The sequence below is a fragment of the Myzus persicae genome, unplaced genomic scaffold (assembly GCF_001856785.1).
Source record: "Myzus persicae strain clone G006 unplaced genomic scaffold, MPER_G0061.0, whole genome shotgun sequence".
Taxonomy (NCBI): domain Eukaryota; kingdom Metazoa; phylum Arthropoda; class Insecta; order Hemiptera; family Aphididae; genus Myzus; species Myzus persicae.
Genome location: NW_019101352.1, coordinates 968,439 through 989,328, shown reverse-complemented (window position 1 = coordinate 989,328; position 20,890 = coordinate 968,439). Strand labels below are relative to the sequence as shown.

The 20,890-nt window shown below is 25.6% G+C and overlaps 2 protein-coding genes across 3 annotated transcripts; one reads left to right on the top strand and one right to left on the bottom strand.

Annotated features, from left to right (window-relative positions):
* Positions 1-79: 79 nt before the first annotated feature.
* LOC111028749 (nicotinate phosphoribosyltransferase) lies at positions 80-10,880 on the top strand. Of its 2 annotated transcripts, XM_022307488.1 has the most exons (15): positions 80-376; positions 458-599; positions 1,391-1,561; positions 3,947-4,073; positions 4,615-4,698; positions 4,761-4,888; positions 7,349-7,467; positions 8,024-8,217; positions 8,871-8,918; positions 9,254-9,394; positions 9,465-9,589; positions 9,652-9,795; positions 9,865-10,001; positions 10,088-10,216; positions 10,285-10,880. In XM_022307488.1, the coding sequence occupies exons 2-15, from the start codon at positions 524-526 to the stop codon at positions 10,360-10,362; spliced, it is 1,701 nt and encodes a 566-aa protein (XP_022163180.1). In that variant the 5' UTR covers positions 80-376; positions 458-523; the 3' UTR covers positions 10,363-10,880. The 2 variants fall into 2 exon arrangements, with proteins under 2 accessions (XP_022163180.1, XP_022163181.1); XM_022307489.1 differs by lacking the exon at positions 8,871-8,918 and having other exon boundaries at positions 83-376.
* Positions 10,881-12,936: 2,056 nt separating this feature from the next.
* On the bottom strand, positions 12,937-18,156 carry LOC111028750 (adenylyl cyclase-associated protein 1). Its single transcript, XM_022307490.1, has 6 exons — positions 17,871-18,156; positions 15,878-16,012; positions 15,610-15,805; positions 15,028-15,113; positions 14,709-14,965; positions 12,937-14,652 (listed from the first exon to the last, which is right to left on the bottom strand). Exons 2-6 carry the CDS (start codon positions 15,994-15,996, stop codon positions 14,054-14,056), a joined length of 1,257 nt encoding a protein of 418 aa, XP_022163182.1. The 5' UTR covers positions 15,997-16,012; positions 17,871-18,156; the 3' UTR covers positions 12,937-14,053.
* Positions 18,157-20,890: the final 2,734 nt, after the last annotated feature.

The window sequence follows — 20,890 nt, the reverse complement described above, 5'->3', positions numbered from 1 at the left end:
TAACAGAAATTATCAGTTTTTACTTTTAAAATTTCACCGAGTCTAAATTTACTGCAATAATATTCTAATAGATCGTGCATTCAACATTCGTGACGAGTGGCGGCGAATGGCAATGGCGGTTACTGGGCAATGAACATTGAACACAATTTGCGTGTTGACAAAACGTACCTACCTACCTATAGACTATAATGTAAATGAGTGCAATCGTGTTGTGGACTTTGGCAGTTCAGAGTGATGTTCACGGTTAAGGCTTCGGAATAAACAGAATTCACTATTCAGTTGTCCCGTGTTAGCCGTCCAGCGCGGTTGTCCGTTCTTGTTGATTCACATTTTTTTCTAACTGTTCTCGTTAATGGAAGTGTGCACAAACGCACAGGTATTTAATAACACCATTTACACAGTAATGTCCTAGTCATTTTCGGCATGTCTAATTTTTGTTATGTATTTATTATTTAAGGTGAAACTAAAGAAATTATTTTAAACCTATCGTTCACCTCAGACATTTGCAATACTCATTTGTAAAATGAGTATCGACGAAAGCAACAATGTCCATACACGACTTCAGGTCCACAACTGCGTTGTGCAGCCTTTACTCACAGGTACCTTACAAACGGGTCGTTTTATTTTACTACCCATTAATTATGTCCGTGTTTCATAATATTGTATATTTTTAATAGTTATCCTAAATTTTTTTTAACCAATATCAAAGTGCAAAGATTAAAACTATTGTAACACCTATTTAGACTTGTTGAAAATAAAAGAAGATTAATTATAGATTTAGTACTATATAATGTATTCATAGTGAAATAATAAACAGGTTGTTAAGTACAGTTAATGTTTTAATTTAAATTATTTACCTTCAAACTTTAATAGGTTTTCATTAAGTTATAGTTATTAGTATATTATGCTTTATTATAAAGTATAGTTATAGTATAAAGTTATTTTTATAAATTAGATATTGTTCAAATAAATCTTTCTATTTTATAATTTGACCAAAAAAAAATAGACCTTTATATTTTTATTTTATTTCGTAGCTTAACGATTTTAATTGTATGATAATATTGGTTGACATATCTACAGTTAATTATATTCACAGTTTCATACATATATTATATAAATATTGTTTAGTATTAAATTGAAAATAAATATAAAGTTGGCTTTCAATAATGATTTCATTTTTATTCTCTTAAGAGTGAGACCTTGTAAATATATACTGACCTTAAACAATACGCTTTAAGAGAAATTTACATTATATTCTATACCACTAGTCTACTTTCACTACTTTAAGCTTTATTTTTGGCTAAAAAGAATTAAAGCTTTAATAATAAGTATAAATATTTTTTTACTGAATTTATTATTCATAAAGATAATTTTATTTATTGTTTACCAGATTTATATCAAATCACAATGGCTTATGCATATTGGAAATCAGAAAAAACATCTGATACAGCTGTATTTGATTTGTTTTTTCGTCAGAATCCATTTCAAGGCGAGTTTACCATATTTGGTGGATTGGAGGAATGCTTAAGATTTTTGGAAAATTTCAATTATTCTGACAGTGGTAAGTTTTTTGAAAAATTGTGGATGTTTAATTCATACTTAGAATATACATTTAAAAATGCATAGATACCAATATAATTTTTTTGGTTATTTGAAGTCCATATTTGTATTTTGAAACATACCTAAATACTTTATAGTGATAGGAATAGTGTAGGACACATATTTACTGTGGTAAGTAAAAGTTGAGAAATGTAAATGTGACTGAATAATTACAATTTTTGACTAAGTAGTTAAATTAAAAACATTTACAACATTATACATATTCATACTTAACTGTTATGCTATATGTTTAGAAGATTTTAGTATAAAAATCTTGTTTCTGTACAAATAGTAAAACTATTAAATAGTTAAGGTAATTAATAATTTATATAATTAATTAGGTATTATAAGTGCTGAATTAAATACCTATTTATATATCAGCTACTACTATAATATCTATTTGATTTAAAATGTTTTATAGCTTATTCAGATGGGTACTGATTGCTGATAATACCATTTATTCTAATTAGATTTTTTGAGCTATTATTTTATAGGTATTTGAATTTATCTTTAAATTATAAATTATATTTATCATAATATTTTAACTACCTATAGTTTTTCTGTTTGGTAAATGATTTTACTCACATTTTTTGCAATGTTGTATCCTATAAGTTATACAATTTCAATAATATGACTAGATTAAGTTAGTCATATAATGATGTTAAATTCACAAAAAAAATTCCTTACTATGTAGATTAATTTAATATAACATTCAAAAACTAAATTTGCATCAATTAATGTTCTGCACATTTTTAAATTAAAATACCATACTTATTTAAGTAATCATTAAAAACATAAGGGCAATGACAATTTATAGAGGACTTTGTTGTTGTTGATAATCCTTACATAATATTAAACTAGGTTGTTAGGAGGTACCTATGAACAAAATATAGTGTTACTAAAATAAAAAAATTCAATGATTACATATTATGTAGCTTTTTGATAGGCATTGAAATGACACGTTACTTCTGAATAATGTTTCAAATAGATAAAAGTTTATAATGTGTATAAAAAATGATGAGCGGATTATTTACAAAATCAAATATTTGATAAAATATTGTTAATGTTGAAGTATTATAAGATATTTTGCACAATCTTTGGATAATACTTATTGTTTTGTATTTATTGATCTTAATAACAATAAATAAGAAGTACAATTAAATATTAATTACTAAAATTAATGAACGTCATATCTAATTGAATAAGTACCTAATATATTTTTGCACCTAATGATCATTTAATATGATCTATTTTATTAGGTTGATATAGACAATTTTATTTCTTTGTTTTTTGAACTCTACTTAACTTTCTTCTATTTTATCCACAGATGTTAGTTGTATTTATTTATTTACAATTTTGTTTTATAAAATAAAGTGATATTCTATTTGTTTGTCTTATATTTAGAGTAAGATAAGAAAAATATAAATAATCATGTTCTTGGGCATGAGATTTTGATTTGTTAAATAGATTATAATATTTCATATCTAATCTTTATTCGCATAAAATAATGTAAAATGTTTAGAACTTTTGTTTCCTTGGTGCACCAAAAAAGTATGGTGTCCGCGTACAATGATTTTATTATTATTATTTAATTAATTAATTTTCTCAACATTCCCAATGTTTTTACTAAGTTATAAATTTACTGTGAATACATATAATCATGGTTAAACAAAGAAAAGAAAAATAATTTTCTTGGTTAGTTGTCTGGTTTATCTTTAAGGAAGATGTCTTGGGATAGGTCTGGTTTTAGCTTGGACAAAATGATATAGTAAATAATTTGAAAATTGTATAAATAGAAAGCTTAAATTAAGAAATATTAATTTAAACAATTTTATTTCTACTGAATAAATCCTAAACATATTTACTTAAATAATGTCAGTGTACTATTTGTTTTCTCTCTGACCTATGCTGAACATTGGAAATTTGCGTTTTGCTGAACCAATCTTATGTTGATAGGTTTACTATATGAGTGAATTGAAAATAATCTACCTATTATCAAAATTAAAGTTAAAAACATTATTTGTGTTTGTATGATGACTTGTTTATAATATTTCAATTTTCATGCAAGTTAGGAGTATTAAAATATTACAATTAAATAATGTTCATATATCCCAGAAAATTCAATAATATTTATTATTAGTTTTATATTGGTGGTTAATTCACTTTAATATTAAAGTTTACATCTCAAGATGGGTTAAATCGTTGTTTAATATTCTTGCCAATAACTTCTGGCCAATAATATAATAATTATCTTGTATAAATTGTTTTTTAGATAACTTTTATTTGATAGCAATACTATACTTATCAAAAGAGAAATTGTGAAAAACTATATTATTTGTGTTTTCAGATATTGAGTATTTAAAAACCACATTACCACCTACAATTGAGCAGTCGTTTTTTGGATATTTAAAGGAATTGACAGCTAAAGATGTAAAACTATATGCTATTGATGAAGGTTCAGTTGTGTTCCCAAGGTAATTGAAAAGAAAATGTAAATGGTATTTATTACTCAAGTGTTTATTAGCACTGTTAAGATTAAACAGGTTTTAGTTATGTAAATAATAAATTATTATTGTGTTGTAGTAGTATAGTCACCTATTAAATTGTTTAATATTAATTTGGGTCATTGGTGTCAAAATACTAAATAAGCATTTCAAGTTTTGATATGATTCATTTTCTTGTGACTTAAAACTTTTTTTCTAAAAAGATTCTTTTGGGTATTTTTTTACTTTTCTTTGATTCTGAGAACTATTTAATTGTGGTCATTGTTTTATAGAATTACTTTTCTTAAATCCAATCACAACACTTATGTCATCTATATTATTTGGTAGAAGTTAACCATTGAATAGAATCAAAACACTTCTGTATCAATGCAATTACTTTAAAGTTGTACTTACTACTTTACATTATAGTTATTATTACATTTGTATTGGTCTCTTTAAAATTTAATTTTAGATATTGTTTAAATCTGTTTTTGTATGTTTAATTAGTATTTAATTAGTATTTTATTTTCAGAGTGCCTTTAATTCGAGTCGAAGGACCTTTAATTGTTGTTCAACTTCTAGAAACAACTTTATTAACGTTGGTCAACTTCTCTAGGTATTGACTATTAATAAAATATATAAATTTAGCATTTTATAATATTTTTAAAATTTGTTTAGTTTAATGGCAACAAACGCAGCTCGATACAGAATGGCAGCAGGTGATAATGTATCACTATTAGAATTTGGTTTAAGGCGAGCCCAAGGTCCTGATGGCGGTTTGTCTGCTTCTAAGTATGCATACATTGGTATGTAATTTTAACTTGAATAACAAAAAATAGTCATGCATTATCAATTATTACAATCACAATTTGTTAGTGTGCTGGGTACTGGTTGAACTTGGTTATTGATTGCAATACAAGCAATGTCAGGCCGTGACTGGTACCAAGTGAATTATGACTAGATAGTGTTTTATTACTCACCAGTAATCAACACTAAACTTGAACTCAAACTTTTTTGTTTTGTGTAATTTTATCACGAATACCTAAGTAAATGACTTACAATAGATTTTTAATAAACTTTAATTTTAATTTTCTGACAGGTTATAAATTACTTTTTGAGCTTATAAATCTTTTTGTAGCAATAATAATAATTGTATAATTTTTTTATTATATTTTTCAAGTATATAGTTGGGGTAGTAAGACTCCTAAATGTTTAGATTCATACTAAAGTTTGTGTTTTTGTAATATCAAATAATAATCAGAATAGCTACAAAACAAAATTATAATACTATAGTTTTGAAATTTGCTTTTATCTATGAATTAACTAATATTCAATTGAAATAAAATAAAAGAAATTAGTTACATAACATTCCAATTAAAATTAAACTAATTCTTTTGTTGTATCACAAAGAACATTTATTGAATGATTGCCAGTGTTTTTATTGATGATTACTTTGTATGACAATTAGATTAATAAATAATCATCTTAAAGTCTTCTTAATTCTAGCATTAAGCTAATGCCATAATATTACAACAATGTTATAAAACTTTTTTTTTGTAATTGTTGAAACACTTAGTATGATAGAATAATAGAATATAATTTTTTTGAATTCCTCAGTTATTTTAAAATATTTTAAATGCATTTCATTTTTTGTGTTTTTTTGTATGCATCTCAACATAAACATACTACTATTTACTTTGAGATGAGCCAAATAAGACAATTGCCTAATACTTGATCTTTATATTGTGCTACATTTTTCATTGAATTTTATTGCATACATAAATAGTATCAGTTGTTTAATATTGTATGTGCGTTGTGCATCCTAATATTCATAAATAAAAATAATAAACATCAACAAATCTGCCGCAGAAGTAATAATTTTGATTTTTTTAATAAAATACATAATACAAATATTATTTATGTAATATTAATATTATTAATTTTCAACTAAAGTTAATTTTGCGTATTCATATTTTCTTAAATTTTCATGGTAAGGTGTTGCTTGTTTTGTGGTCTTGAAATGAACATTATTTAATTTATACAGTTGCTGTAATAGTAATTCTGATAATATACTAAAAATTTCTCATAAAATACTTAATTACCCATTGTAAATTTGTAAACTGTTTTGACTATTTAATGTTGGAAATCCTGGATAACAATACAAATGAAGTAACTAATAATGACCTATTTTTTTACTATATAATTATAAGTAAATAATAATGATACCAATAAAATATGTATAGCAGTATGCTTAATGTTTATAGGAGTATTATTTTAAAGTTACTTATAAAAATTAATGATCAACAATTTTGAAAATTGATGGTTTATCTAAGTTAGATACCTAACCTAGTATTTAAATATTAATCTTAACTATAAAGCTACTAGCTGAAATACAAGACATTTTAAAATGATATTGCCATAAATTGTTTGAATCTAAAATTGTAAAAATAAAATATTGTGTATTTTATTGTTATTGTTATAATTATGGTTAATGTTTTAGGCTGTTGATTAAATTCGAAATTCTTTATGTGTCTTGAAAGCAAAACAATCCCAACTTGTATTTTGACTTAACTTTTAATTTTATCAAATTAGTAATTTTTTAGAGAGTACTACATTTTGAGATTACCAATGAATGTGTTGATGATTTAACATTTATGAGGTTTTTTTTGTCAGTCATTGTTTTGGAGCAGATTTGTTCCAATATTCATTAATGAGGGTAGTTTCTGGTATAACCTTTTTTAGTACTATTCATAATAATTGGGGGAAAAAAAAAACAAAAAAAAAAAAACAGGAATTATAATTCAATCCCGTGTGTGTTTTATAATTTGTTTAATTTCTAATGGAATAATCGAAGAAACTTGAAAATTGTTATCTCATTTTTACATTTATTTTGGGCAATACATCTACTGGCATCATTTTCTTGTATTTGACGTACGAATTAGATATAATCAAATATTGACTTACAAGTTTTTGCAATGTTATGCAAAAATTTAGATCAACATACTAAGAAAATTTGAAAAATAATATAAACTATTCTTAGAAATAGACAATGATCTCTTCTGATCAGAATTGTTTTTTGTAACTGATTAATTACTAAATTCAAATTTGACTTATCCATTACTACTTAACGACGAGGTACCTAATATAGCAGAGCGAGTTTCCTGGTTCTGTTATTTATATTATAATCTTATTAAAAATTAAAATAATAATTGAATATTATATAATATCATAAATGTTACGTAATTTTTTATACTTTTATTCTTTAGGAGGATTTGATGGAACAAGTAATTTACTTGCTGGAAAAATGTTCAATATACCAGTTAAAGGAACTCATGCTCACGCATATATAACATCATTTTCTAATCCTAGTGAATTGAAAACCAAGGTACTAAAATATAGCTTAAGTTGTTAAAACTCTACCTATTTTTAATATGGTTCTAAAATGTAGTTTTTAAATATTAAAAAAAAATAGTTAAACTTTTATTAAAGGTTAACTAAAAAATAAAGTATCTTCTTCTATGACATCATCGCAGTGAATTAGTTAAATAAAAAAATAAAAAAATGGGAAATTAAGTATTTTATAATTTAGTTTTTATATTTTTCAATTTTTCTATTTTATAACTATCTGTTAGATCAAAAACCAATTGTCTTAAACTTCTTAAAAAAATGTTGACAGTTGCTATTTGTTTTTTTTCTTTATACTTTTAAATATGCTTTGAGGAGATAAATAAATGATCAATTTATCATATTATCTAAAGTTTTTATTTTTAAAGTAGCTTATCTCATGAAACTTTTTTAAGCGCTGCAGTTACCGTAAACAGTATTTTACTCGGTCTAAATATAATTTTCATTTTCTACATATGGGAAAACAATTTTAACTAAATATTTTAAGTGTAATATCCTTATTTATTATACATATTATGTTCTGTTTTTTTTTATAGACTCTAATTAATTTGAATAATGGCAAAGAACAAGATTTGATTGATTTGACTTTATCATGGCGTACTACATTGTCAAATCTTTTACACATATCTGAAAGCCAAGCTTCTGATGGAGAACTAGCTGCTCTTGTCTCATTTGCAATTGCTTTTCCAGAAGGTTTTGTAGCACTCATAGACACTTATGATGTAAATAAGTGAGTTATTGTGATTTTTACAATAAATATTAGGTGATTCACCTAATGTATGATATTAGGTGGTTCATCTAATAGACCATAGCCAGTTTATTTTGATTTTTCGCTTTAATTGCAACTTTTGGGATACTTAAGGGTATGCAAATACTGTAAATTAGTATTTTTTACGATTGATAATTAACATATATGTATAATATATATAATACCAGTATACTCAGTAATCAGTATAGTATGTATTACATATTTTATAACAATCTTAACTTCAGCTAATATTTTTGTTTGTGCTTTTATGTTTTCATATTCAAGTTGATGGCATGTTTATTTCTGTTTCTATTAAGTGAATTTTTAAAGTAATATGGTTAAAGCTCTTAAATATTCCAAAAGTTAGATTTTTAAATAATTACAAAAAAATAATGACTGTGTTCAAATAAAATAAATGGTTTGAAATTCTTGGTTACATGGGAAATATTATAATGTTAGAGAAATTTAGTTTACATGTTAGAATTTTTAGGATGTACATGAAAAAGTTAATCATTGAGCATTTCAGCAAATTTCAAATTTCCTCTTCCTTTAAAATTATCAAAATTTTATCACAATCATAAAAAAATCAAACCTACAAAAATTAGTCAGTTTTTTTTCTGTTCTAAATATTACAGGTGGCATTTCTTAGGACCAAAAGAACTACCTGTCATTTCAAGTTTTGGGTAAGAATTCCCATTATCCATTATTCGCATGTGTTTGACCTTGGGAGAATCGCTGATTGCTTTTTTGTGTTTGTTAACTCTAAATATAATAATAATATTAAAATTATATTCCATATCTATACTTCACTTATATCCATTACAATTTTTACATTTACAGCATGTAAAAATCCACAAATCATTTTTGGTCATAAACGCATGCTTGATTAGGTTCAATGGTTCGCACCGGTTAAATATAATAACTATTCGAATATATAGTTATAGTCTTTAGAATTAGATATTAATAAATATTATAGTTCATACATTTGTGGTGTTTTAAGTTCTTTTTCTCATTTTAGAAGCGGAATTTTGAACTTTTGTGCTGTAGCCTTGGCATTAAATGATCTTGGATACAAAGCTATTGGTGTTAGAATTGATAGTGGTGATTTAGCCTATTTGTCGAACAAATCTCGTGAAACTTTTGTTAAAGTTGCAAAAGAGTAAGTAAATTATTTAATTTAAAAAAGAAAGAAAATTTAAAAAATAAATTCTAATATTTAAATTTTATAGGTATAATATACCTTGGTTTGCTAATTTAACTATAATCGCATCAAATGATATCAATGAAGAAACTATTTGGAGTTTAAATGATCAAAAGCATAGTATTGACTGTTTTGGAATCGGAACACATTTAGGTAAATTAGAAATATATTTTATGATATTTCAAATAGTAATTCACCAAATTTTTTGAATTAAGTTACCTGCCAAAGGCAACCAGCTCTGGGTTGTGTATATAAATTAGTCGAAATAAATGGCACACCACGAATTAAATTAAGTCAAGATGGTAGTAAAATTACAATGCCTGGTAAAAAGGATGCTTTTCGGCTGTATGGTGCCGATGGTAAGTAAATTAAGAATTGTACGTTTGAATGATGTAAACATGATTTAATTATATTTTAATCATTCTTAGGATTTGCCTTGATAGACTTGTTGAAAAAGTCTGTCGAAGATCCACCAATAGCCAAAACAAAACTTCTTTGCAGACATCCATTTGATCAAAAGAAACGAGCTTTTGTTGTACCATCAGAAATAAAACCTTTATATAAAGTAAAACTTAGATTCATTGTCATAATAATAACATATTATACAAATGTATACTTACTTATTTGTATTGATTAATTGTATACATCTAGGTTTATTGGGACAATGGACATATAATGCAACGACTCCCAGATTTAAAAGAAGTCCGAGAACATGTCAAAGAATCTTTAAGAACAATACGCCCTGACATTAAAAGAAATCTGAATCCTACTCCTTATAAAGTAAGTATTTTTCTAAAATTATACTTTGAATATTTAAATTTCTAATATATTTATTTAAAAAAAAATAGGTATCCGTGTCAGATGATCTATATGAGTTTATGCATGAACTATGGATGCGAAACACTCCAATCGGAGAGTTGTCTTGATGTGATGTTTAATCCAAAATGACCAACAGTTATCAGCTGATGATATTAATTTCAAAATAATCTGAACAACACGCTTGAATGTGCACTTCACTTATACACAAGCTTTAAGTTGTTTGACTAAAAGTGAATTATTTTTGAGATTAAGGAACGAACAAATTATTTAACAATTTCTATTTAAATAATAAAACTATACATTTATTTAAAATGTAGGTGCCAATGTATTCATTACTTTTGAGCACAAAAGATATATTTTGGTTACCAAGTAGTAATCACAGTTTCAAATACTCCAACTAAATAACAAAATGAAATAATTTATTTTATTTTGTTATTTTTGAGTTTATTTTATTATTAATAATATTTATTATTCAACTTATCTCAAGAATAACGTGACAGAAATGAACAAGGATAAATCAAACAATTTCTAGTCTTGACAATAATAATTTATATAAGTACTTAATGCAATTTTTTTGTTTATTATCTTGATAATATTAATACCAACGTGTATGGCATTCCTTTTATTTGTTTTAATTTTATTATTTTTGTGTTCATCATATTTTTTTTTGTTAACATGAATTAAATAATTTTGTTAACATTTTATTTAAGTTTGTTTAACTAAAGAATGTGTTTAGATACTTAGGAAGTACAAAAGTTAATTTTTGTAATTTTTCGAAAAGTTTATTTTTTTACTTGTGTAATTTTGTTGAGTATGTTAATGTTATAGATATACATTTTTTGGGTATTTTAGGTATTTAAATGTATTTTTGAGAGACAGAGAAAGCTTATACATTGTTAATGTTTGAATCTTAGAATAATTACACGTTTCTATTTAGTATTTCATCAGTGTTTATTATTATTTTAACTTAAAAACTTAATGTTTAAAATAATTTTATCCTATACTTGGCTAATAGTATTTGATTAAGTTTCCAAAATATTCCAGGAACATAATTTCCTAATAAATGTTGTCTGAAATCTGGATGTTAGTATAATACACGGTGATGATTCATTTAGCTAAAACATAAGACACTCATTATTTCAGAAAACTCAATTTTTTTTTACATAATCTTATGCTGTTACAAATTAACTGTTTTTATTTCATATTGGAAGGCAGAAAATTATTTGAAGTTTAGATAAGTGAAGTAGTAAGCAAAAATGTTGTGGGTTAACCCTGTAGGACTCTACTGTGCGGGCACCATTCATCTAAACTGTCAATACTTAACTAATAAACTAAACATCCAAAATTCAATTTTTTTTATATCAGAACACTCAAATCCTATTTTACTTTGGAATAAGGAATTTAAATTGTATATTGTCATCATTAAATAAAACTATTTTTATTGATTATGTAAAAAAAAACCTTTCAAAAATGTTAACAGTTATTGAAATAATGAGTATCTTAAATCAAATATGTGCCACCCAGTATTAAGTTTATTATATAACATATTTCAGAATCAATTATCAATTATTTTTATTAGTAGCAAATTTGAAGAAATCTTTTACAGCACCAAATAATTACAGATACATGTCAAAATATTTTTGCATACACATTTATTATGATAGTATTAATTTACCAAGTTGTGAAACAATAAACACATTAATTTATTGAGTTTCAATGTTAAATGGTGAATTCATCTAAAATAAAGTTTTTTTATATCAATACCTACCTATTTAACTTAACGAGAAGGTAAATATAAAATTAAAATTAAATATGTACTGCTGATTGCAATAGATCATCCTTAAAAAAGATAGTCATTTGTGAGGTATCTTTTTTGTTATATACTTAAGTATTAAAGTTTTATGATGTTCACTGGCCAGTTATTTTACTGCTTGAAATAAAACTATGGATAGAGATTAAAAGGTTTATTTTCACAAATTTACAATATTATGACTAAGTGTGTTCGATAGAATTTTTATTAATTTTCTAACAATAAAAAAAGTGGAAACGCAGGTTATCATTCTGCTGTGCAGTAGGTGTCAAGTGTACCTCGTCATCGACTAAGTCACTACAATGTATGATATATGTGTTAAATTTGAACTCAATGACCAATTGTTCCATAGTAAAACAATTCTGAACAAAGATGCCTTGTCACACACCAGATTTCTAAGTATATTTTTGATATATTTATATTGCGATTAAAGCAATTTATTTAGATGTTAGGAATACGGTTGGTTGATAAAATTTCACTGTGTGTATAAAAGTTAATAGTTTCAAATGCCGACAAATAAAATTTTAAAATTCAGAAAAATAATTAAAATCGTTTTTCTTTACTATACAATCTTTTAAATTTCAACTTAAATACTTCTATAAAAAAACTGTTTTGGGTTATAATATGATGAACTACTTGTGAGGAACCTTGTTGAACAAAAATATCAAATGTTTATAAATAGCTCTTAAAATATTTTTAAAATTTCAAGTACCTATGATTATTGGATTTTGTGTTTCATCATAATACTAAGTTTGTTAAAGTTGTCAAAAATTGGTGTTGCAAACTAATTTATATCAATAATAATTTTAAGATTTTAATTTTTAATTGAATTTATTACAAACATTTTTATATTTTAAAACATCAAGTCTTATTACTTAACACTAAAAGTTAATTTATTTCACTAAAAGCTGTAGTTATGTACAACTAAAAGCATAACACAAGTTTAACAATCATTTTCTATACCTAAAAATACATGTATTGCTGTTGTATCTTAAAAACTCTACAAGACTCAGAAATTACAACTAGTTCAAATTATCTCATAGCTAATATCAGTAATATCGAGTATAACGTATAACTAGTAATGAAAAAAAGAAAACAATTATTTTTTAAATATTTATTTATTTTCTTGTGTAAAGATAGAATATAATATATAAAAATGTCTTAATGAAAACCACAATATTCAATTCTTTAAAATGCATTGTTTATCTATTTACATTAATGTAGTTAATTTGAAAAAAAATAATGTTTTTTTAATAAAATTGTGATTTCCACTTTTAGTTGTAAGTTAGTAGTTTCTCAGAGTAATACAAATAAATACACAAAACCAATTTATAAATTAGGTTATAAATGTGATAAATAATAAAAAAGCTATAATATTATTGTTGTATAAATTATATTGATGAATAAATAAATAAATAAATATAAGAGTACCATCAAATTTCAATGATCATCAGTAATAATTTAAATTAAAATACCAGAATTATACTTAATATAATAATATAAGTATTTTTTTCTTTTATATAAAAATTATCACAATCAATTTGTTTCAAATAATCTATTAACCATAAGAGGAATTTATAAAGTTAATTACAGTTACTTCATTAATTAATTCATATATATTTTGTAAAAAACGGGTTAATAGTAATGTAAAAAATATGAGCATTATTTATAGTGATGAGCAGGACATAATGTTAAATTATTTTAACTTTAAAATGTATGAATCAAATATTTCTATGACAATTTTGGACCATTAAAAATGTTTTTATGACTCACTTATTATTTCATTAGATTTAATACAGTTTGCGATAAAAAAAATGTAGTTTAACTCAATATTATTTTTTATAAATGTATGTATACATTGAATGATGAAATTAGTTTTTAAATTTTAAATATAAACATCAAAATAAATATTTTTCACTCCAAATCTATATAAATAAATGCCGAATAAGTTCAAAATTCTAAGTTGAACTGAACAAGTGAGTAAATGTTTACCCAGAAGCTTCAATAACAACAGTATTAAGACCTTTTGGTCCAATTGTTATCTTAAATTGTTCAGGTATTGGATATTCAGAATAATCTCCATCTGCTTTAGGAACCATTACGTTCAATTCAGATGATTTGGATGTAACAATTTCAGTAGTCAAAGAATCCTTGCTTAAATACATTTGGCAGCCATCTGTTTTATCGATAGTGATTGTTGGCACTTTACCCAGTACTTGCATTTGAACTGACTGACAATTAATAAACTCAGCAGATGAGACTAATGATTCAAATACCACGGATGATTTTTTACAAGAATCCATAACGATTGAATTGATTTTGTTTTTGACAGTGATTGTGGAGTTTACACACTTAAATATGTACACTACATTATTCATTTCAGCACCATCAACCACCAGATTAGTATTGTTCTTTTGGTTTTCAACAAGCCACTTTTTACCATCACGAGCAAACACTGGAGGTTTTTCAACAGCTGGTTTAGATGCTGACACACCAGATGAATTACCAATTACAGCAGGGGCTGGTCCACTGGCTCTCATACTAGGATTTTTGTGGGTTTGCATATCAGAAGATACTTTTTTCAAGCCTAAAAACAAATATATTAATGATAAATAAACAAAACTTAACAATAATGATATTTACTTTTAGTGACATCAGCACCGCGATTTATTTCTGCAAATAAGGCTGAACGGTTAGTAGCATCTGGATCAGCAGGGGCTAAACATAAATCATCCATTGGTGGTAATCCGCATGGTGGTGGTGGGGGTGGTGGACCTCCGGATGGTTTTGTTCCAGCTTTGGCCCAAACCAGTCCAGTTGTATGGTGTTGTTTGACATATGCTTGAAGATCAACTAAAAGTTGAACCCAAGTTCTTGCCCACTCAACATGAGTTTTGTTCCTAAGTTAGGATTTTCAGATATTAAATACTAATAATTAATTTAACAAATTTGTGGTAAATACTTTTCTTTCCATTCTTTAAGCACACGGTTTGTGTAAAATTGACCAGTATCATTGCTTTCTTTAACATATGGAGCAGGGGTAGGAGACTAAAAGTTAGAACAAAAATGCTTATAATTTAGAAATATATAATACAAGCAATTGAATCATCAGATTTCAAAAAAAAAATTACAATTTAGGATAACTTTTAAAGGTTAGGAATTACACTAAAATTCTGTCACAATATTTAAAAATGTTTAATGTGGCCAACATTATTTACAAGGAGCATAGGTATTTAAGCAATAGCCAAACTCCTAATAAACCTGTTGATTGCATCTGTAATGCATTTCTTCAGTTTTCAGTTCATAAATATCTTTTGGAAGGGGAGGTATATAAGCAGTATCTGTTATGTACACTCAAATAAAAAAAATAGTAGGCAGCCAAGTCTAGGGAACATGTAATGGGAATACATTGAATAGTGTTAACATGATAAAACAAATTTAATGTAATGGCTAACCTTAAAAAACTTATCCTAACTTGAAACTACATAAATATGTTTTTTTGAAATTGGATGTAACAATTCGGAATGAATAGTGAATTTCTCACCACAGCAACCCAACCTAATGCAGGTATACTTTCACTGATGGCACTAAGATGATTGAAAAATGGAGACCCACGATTTTTCTCTCTTAGTGCTTGGATCTCTTGGATTTTAGTACTTGTAGGAAGTAATAGCTTTTGTTTTTCACTGTCACTTGGTGCACTATGTTCACTGGCATATTTGATGAATTGAAACTCAGCCCTAAACAATAAATGCTTATTATTATAACTCAGTGCAAAATGATTTTTTTCAAACAATATTAATATAACTCACTGAAAAGCACTTAGGACAAGTGCAGCCTGAGTAGATACATCACCTCCAATTTCATTGGATAACCGAACAAAAGTGGTCAAAGGACCATTAATTAGATCCTCAAATCCTTGTACACTCATGATGAAAGATTAAATACTAAAAAATAAATATAGAGGTATAGGTATAAATTACACATATTAACATATTAAGCATTTTGGTCTAGTACTATCACAAAATGTGTGTGGGTGTGAAGAATAGTAGAAGTATCTAAAAATAGCAGAATGAGTTATTCATATGTTTGTCTTATGACCTAGATTTAATTGGGTGTTTAGAAAAAAACATTTTATTATAAATTTGATTAATTAATTATATACCTAGACATTTTCAATTTAGGACCATTTTCCTGAAAAATTCATTTTAGAACTTAATATAATTTAATTTATACTGTATGACCTTTTTAACTTTAATCATAATAATTACTATATATTAGATATATATATAATATGTATAATTATTTTAACCTTTTATCAGTAAAATAATATAGTCTTTATGTGTTTTAGTCTATGTGATATTATGTAGTATACAGACAACTTAGGAATTTGGGATATTTTCATACGTAACACAGGTAGGAGAATTTAAACACAAAGATTTTAAAAACTAGGTAGGTACCTACCTAAATCTAATCAAGAAAAATGAAAATTTAATATTAGGTACAACATAGGTAAATAATTTAAGGTATGTGTAGTATAGGAATATGTGTTAAATATATAATAATAATACATAACATGATAAATATATATTATATAATAATCTAGGTATCTAGTTTTTATTTTGAAAAAAATATCTAAAATTAAACAGAAAGTGGACAGCACAAAACTTCTTGGCAAGTCACCTTAAATGTTGATAAATAATATTATTCATAAAGTATAGTTTAAATTACAAGTATTTTACATATTTACACGTGTGCATATAAAAATATATTGCTATTAGAACTCATTAGGTACATTTTGTAATAGGAAGGCATATACAAATGTATTTTCTCACAAAATCAAATTAATTAAAAAAATAATATTTTAATGTTTTAAAAATATATTTTTAATCTTACAATTTTTTTTGTATATCTACGTTAACAGATTTATTATACATTATTGTAGATAAGTTATTATTTATTATGTATTTAAAGAGTATTACTACCTGATAAAACATGCTATAAATGACATAATATGGTTCATATTTTATTATAGATAGGTATAGAGGTATATATATATATATAAAGTCAGTTGTATTTTGTTTTATAAAAATTGGACAGCAAAAATGTATTAAACACCAATACATCATAAAATAATGGTAGGTACCTACTACCTGCTGAATTATATTGACCTAAATAAAATTTCATACATACTCAACCACTAAAACATTATTTTAAAATAGTTTCATTAAATTTAGGTATTGTTCACTAAACAAATAATGCTTTATTTTTTTTTTATACTATTGTAATACAAATATAGTTATTACTTATTATTTAATATTTTCAAATAAATATAGAGCTAGGTAAGCCATTGGACACATCATGAATACATTAATAATAATTGTACATATACCTAATATTGTCTTGTAAATAATTAGCTTTGTTTTATGATGACATAAACATGGAGTTTTAAATTTTTTTTTACAAAAATTGTCATCTGATTAGTCATAATGTTTACAAAGAAATAATTAATCAGATAAGATTTTGATTTTCCTATTTAATTGTACTTTTTGACTGCTGATACATAGTAATATGCTCTAAATTGTTGAGACCTAAATACATTCAAATCTGGAGGATGTAATAATAACACTACCCAGTAGCCTGGACAAAAAGCTAAATATTACAATACAACTAATCGATGGAACAAACAAGCATAAATAGATATTATCGAGGATATTATGAAGTCGTCGAATTCGAATGTAATAATGTAATGTGCTCACTATCCATATTGTTATATTATCAAAAATATTCGAATTGATGACTCACCTGGACAATGACTATAATAATAATATAATATCGATGATGCAGAACCAACCGGCTTCACCCAGGACGATCAACGATCATAGACTGGTGAGTAGCTAGTTAATGTCCAATGACTGATACCCGTGGATCGAATACAAGGAGAAAGGGAAAACGAAATACTAATAACTAATAAGGTAAAAAACTAAACACAAAAAACGTTACCCTATACAAACGAGAATACTATGAATATTGTTATTATTATTATTATTAATGAAAGTATCGACTGTATAGAGCGAGGCCGAAGAGCTGCTGCAGCTAGAGGAAGGCTGTGGGCTGTGGCCGCTGTGGGCGCTAGCTAGACAGTAGCTACGTTATCTGTCACGATTCGCCGAATCACGAAATTCATCGCGAATTAGCCGACTGGTGTTGCCAACATGACACTACCTAGAAGTGGGAAGATTCATGAAAACGGAAGCTGGTAATAAACTGTCATAATTACAGATTTTTAGGCTTTCACAATTTTTTTTTCGCTTTATGCAGCTCTACGGGGCTAAATATTCTGGACAACTCTTTCAGTACACATTTCATAAAAACAATTTTATTTTTCATATTACTGCATATTTTAAAGATTACTTAAAGAATATTTAGCCTATTTTTCATATTTAAAAATACCTATTGTATTATTTGTTCATAAATATGTCATATTTGTTCATTTATCGATTTGAATTATTTAGTCACGCGAAAACAAAGAGGTTTTTAATTTAAAAGTGAAAAATGATAGAAATTGTTCCATGATTTGTTTGTAATTGAATCGAAAATGTTTTATTTTATTTGATTGTTTTAAACATTAAGTGGGACTGAATTTAAATAATTTACCAAAAAAAAGGTACGCAATAATTATTTTCAAGTTTAATCATATTATTACTGCATGGTATGCAATAAATGGTTGTTCAATATAAATATTATAAATGTTTGAAGTTTAATGTTAAGTTTGTTAACTGGTATACAGATTTTTAAATTACTTGAAGTAAAAAAAAGCATATTTCAACTATTTGAGGATTATTCAGTGAATATTTGAAGGTTTTTTTAGAGCATATTAGAACCATATTTTAAACTTTTATGAACCTAATAATCCTCTTTTTATGACAAAATTGATCTTTATTAATATATTCTATTTCGTTATGATCATTAGACCATCTAAATATATTATTAACATATTCAGACATGCAGTAGTATCTATCTTAACAGAAATCAATAAAACCCTGTATAACATTTTAATACCTACCTACCTACTTGATACTAGTCACTTTATATGTCTACTTTTCACATTTCATTTTGTCACAATTGAATTTTAATTTTGAATAATTCTGAACTAATAACTATTGTAACTAATTTACACGCATATATTTTAGTACCTATACGGATATATCTAGATACTAGATTACGTATTTTATAGCTGCAGGAGAAGTCTGCAGTAATCTCCTAAACGACCATGGTCGTTGGTCGTTATTCGTCAGTCGTCAACTTCATCTTACAATTCACAAGACAAACAGAAAATTTGTTATGTCAACTATTACCAACATAAGTGTCAATTAAAGTTTATGATTGGGCCCTTGGCCTAGTAATTTTTAATGCAAAGTGTAACTGTATATTTTAATAAATAAAATTGCAATAAAATGATTTTATTTTTAGTTAAAAATTATTAATCACTTTAAAATTATTTGTCATTATAAATTATTATAAAAATAGATCAACAATATTACTTATACATACTTTTTTAGATTCTGAACGGAGCGATAAGTCGACTAATGTATTAATTTTACAATGATGTGAGTTTTTTTTGTGTTTTTCATCACTTATTACCCCATTTGGGGTAGGAAAATGAATTTATTTTGTATTTTGGGCCCTTGGGGAAAGGGTTAAACGTAAAAAAATTCCATAAGGAAATATGGGAATTTATAAGCAAAATCAGTTTTTGACTTAGTCGATTTAGTTTCTTTTGGCTTAACTTCATGAAGTAATGAAACATATAAATACAGAATACCTGTATACTCTATAGACAATAGCTAGCGCTCGTAAACCGTTATATCAATGGTATTTTAAGGATATTTTTATTTTTAATGGAGTGAGAAAACAAATAGAATTGCAAAGTTTACCATGTGGTCCTTCACCCACCCACTGCCAACATAACTTAAGAATACCAATGGGTAAATAGGTACATTAAATCTCAGATATCAGATTGACAGTATAATTTAAAATTTGTAAATTTGTCACTTGTATTCTGTGTTAAGCTTCATATTTAATAAATTAAAACATGGTTAACAGTCAATTATATTCTTATTTATTACTTTATTAGTAATGTTTTGGTATTTTATTTTTATAAGATACATTCATAAATTCTTAAGCATAATATATGATATCAATATGTAATAACTAATATGTGTATTGTGTATCTATATTACCATTGTTTATATTGTAAATTTATATTTGTTAGCATTATACATTAGTGTATGTCCCAATCAACAGATAACAATGTATGCGGATCAGTATTTATGACTGTTTTAAGAATCATTTTATTAATCATAAACGTCACTAAACGTCGTCGTCTAATATTATAGAGAAATCAGCTCGATGATAGGTTATGAGTGTTATGAGCTTAGGACTGTTATGAGCTTATGACTAACGGATGGGCTAATAACAGTTCATATATTTTTATTTTTATCCGAATCTAGGACATTCCGCTCCCATGCCCCCCCCCCCCCCATTCTTTGGACGTTTCCAAATTGGGGACAGTTCCCCACGGATAAAATATTTAAAGTAAAAATATTAAACAATATACAAATGCAAATAAATTAATGCACTTTATTAAAGAAAAATACAAATCAAAACATTTTTTTTATCATTTAATATTCAATATATTATATAAATATAATTAAAAACAAAACGTCATAAATTATGATTATTGTAACTTATAAATCGTTTTAATACAAAATGTACTAATAAAAATATTATTAAAATTTAAAATTTAAAAAGCAGTTAAGTGG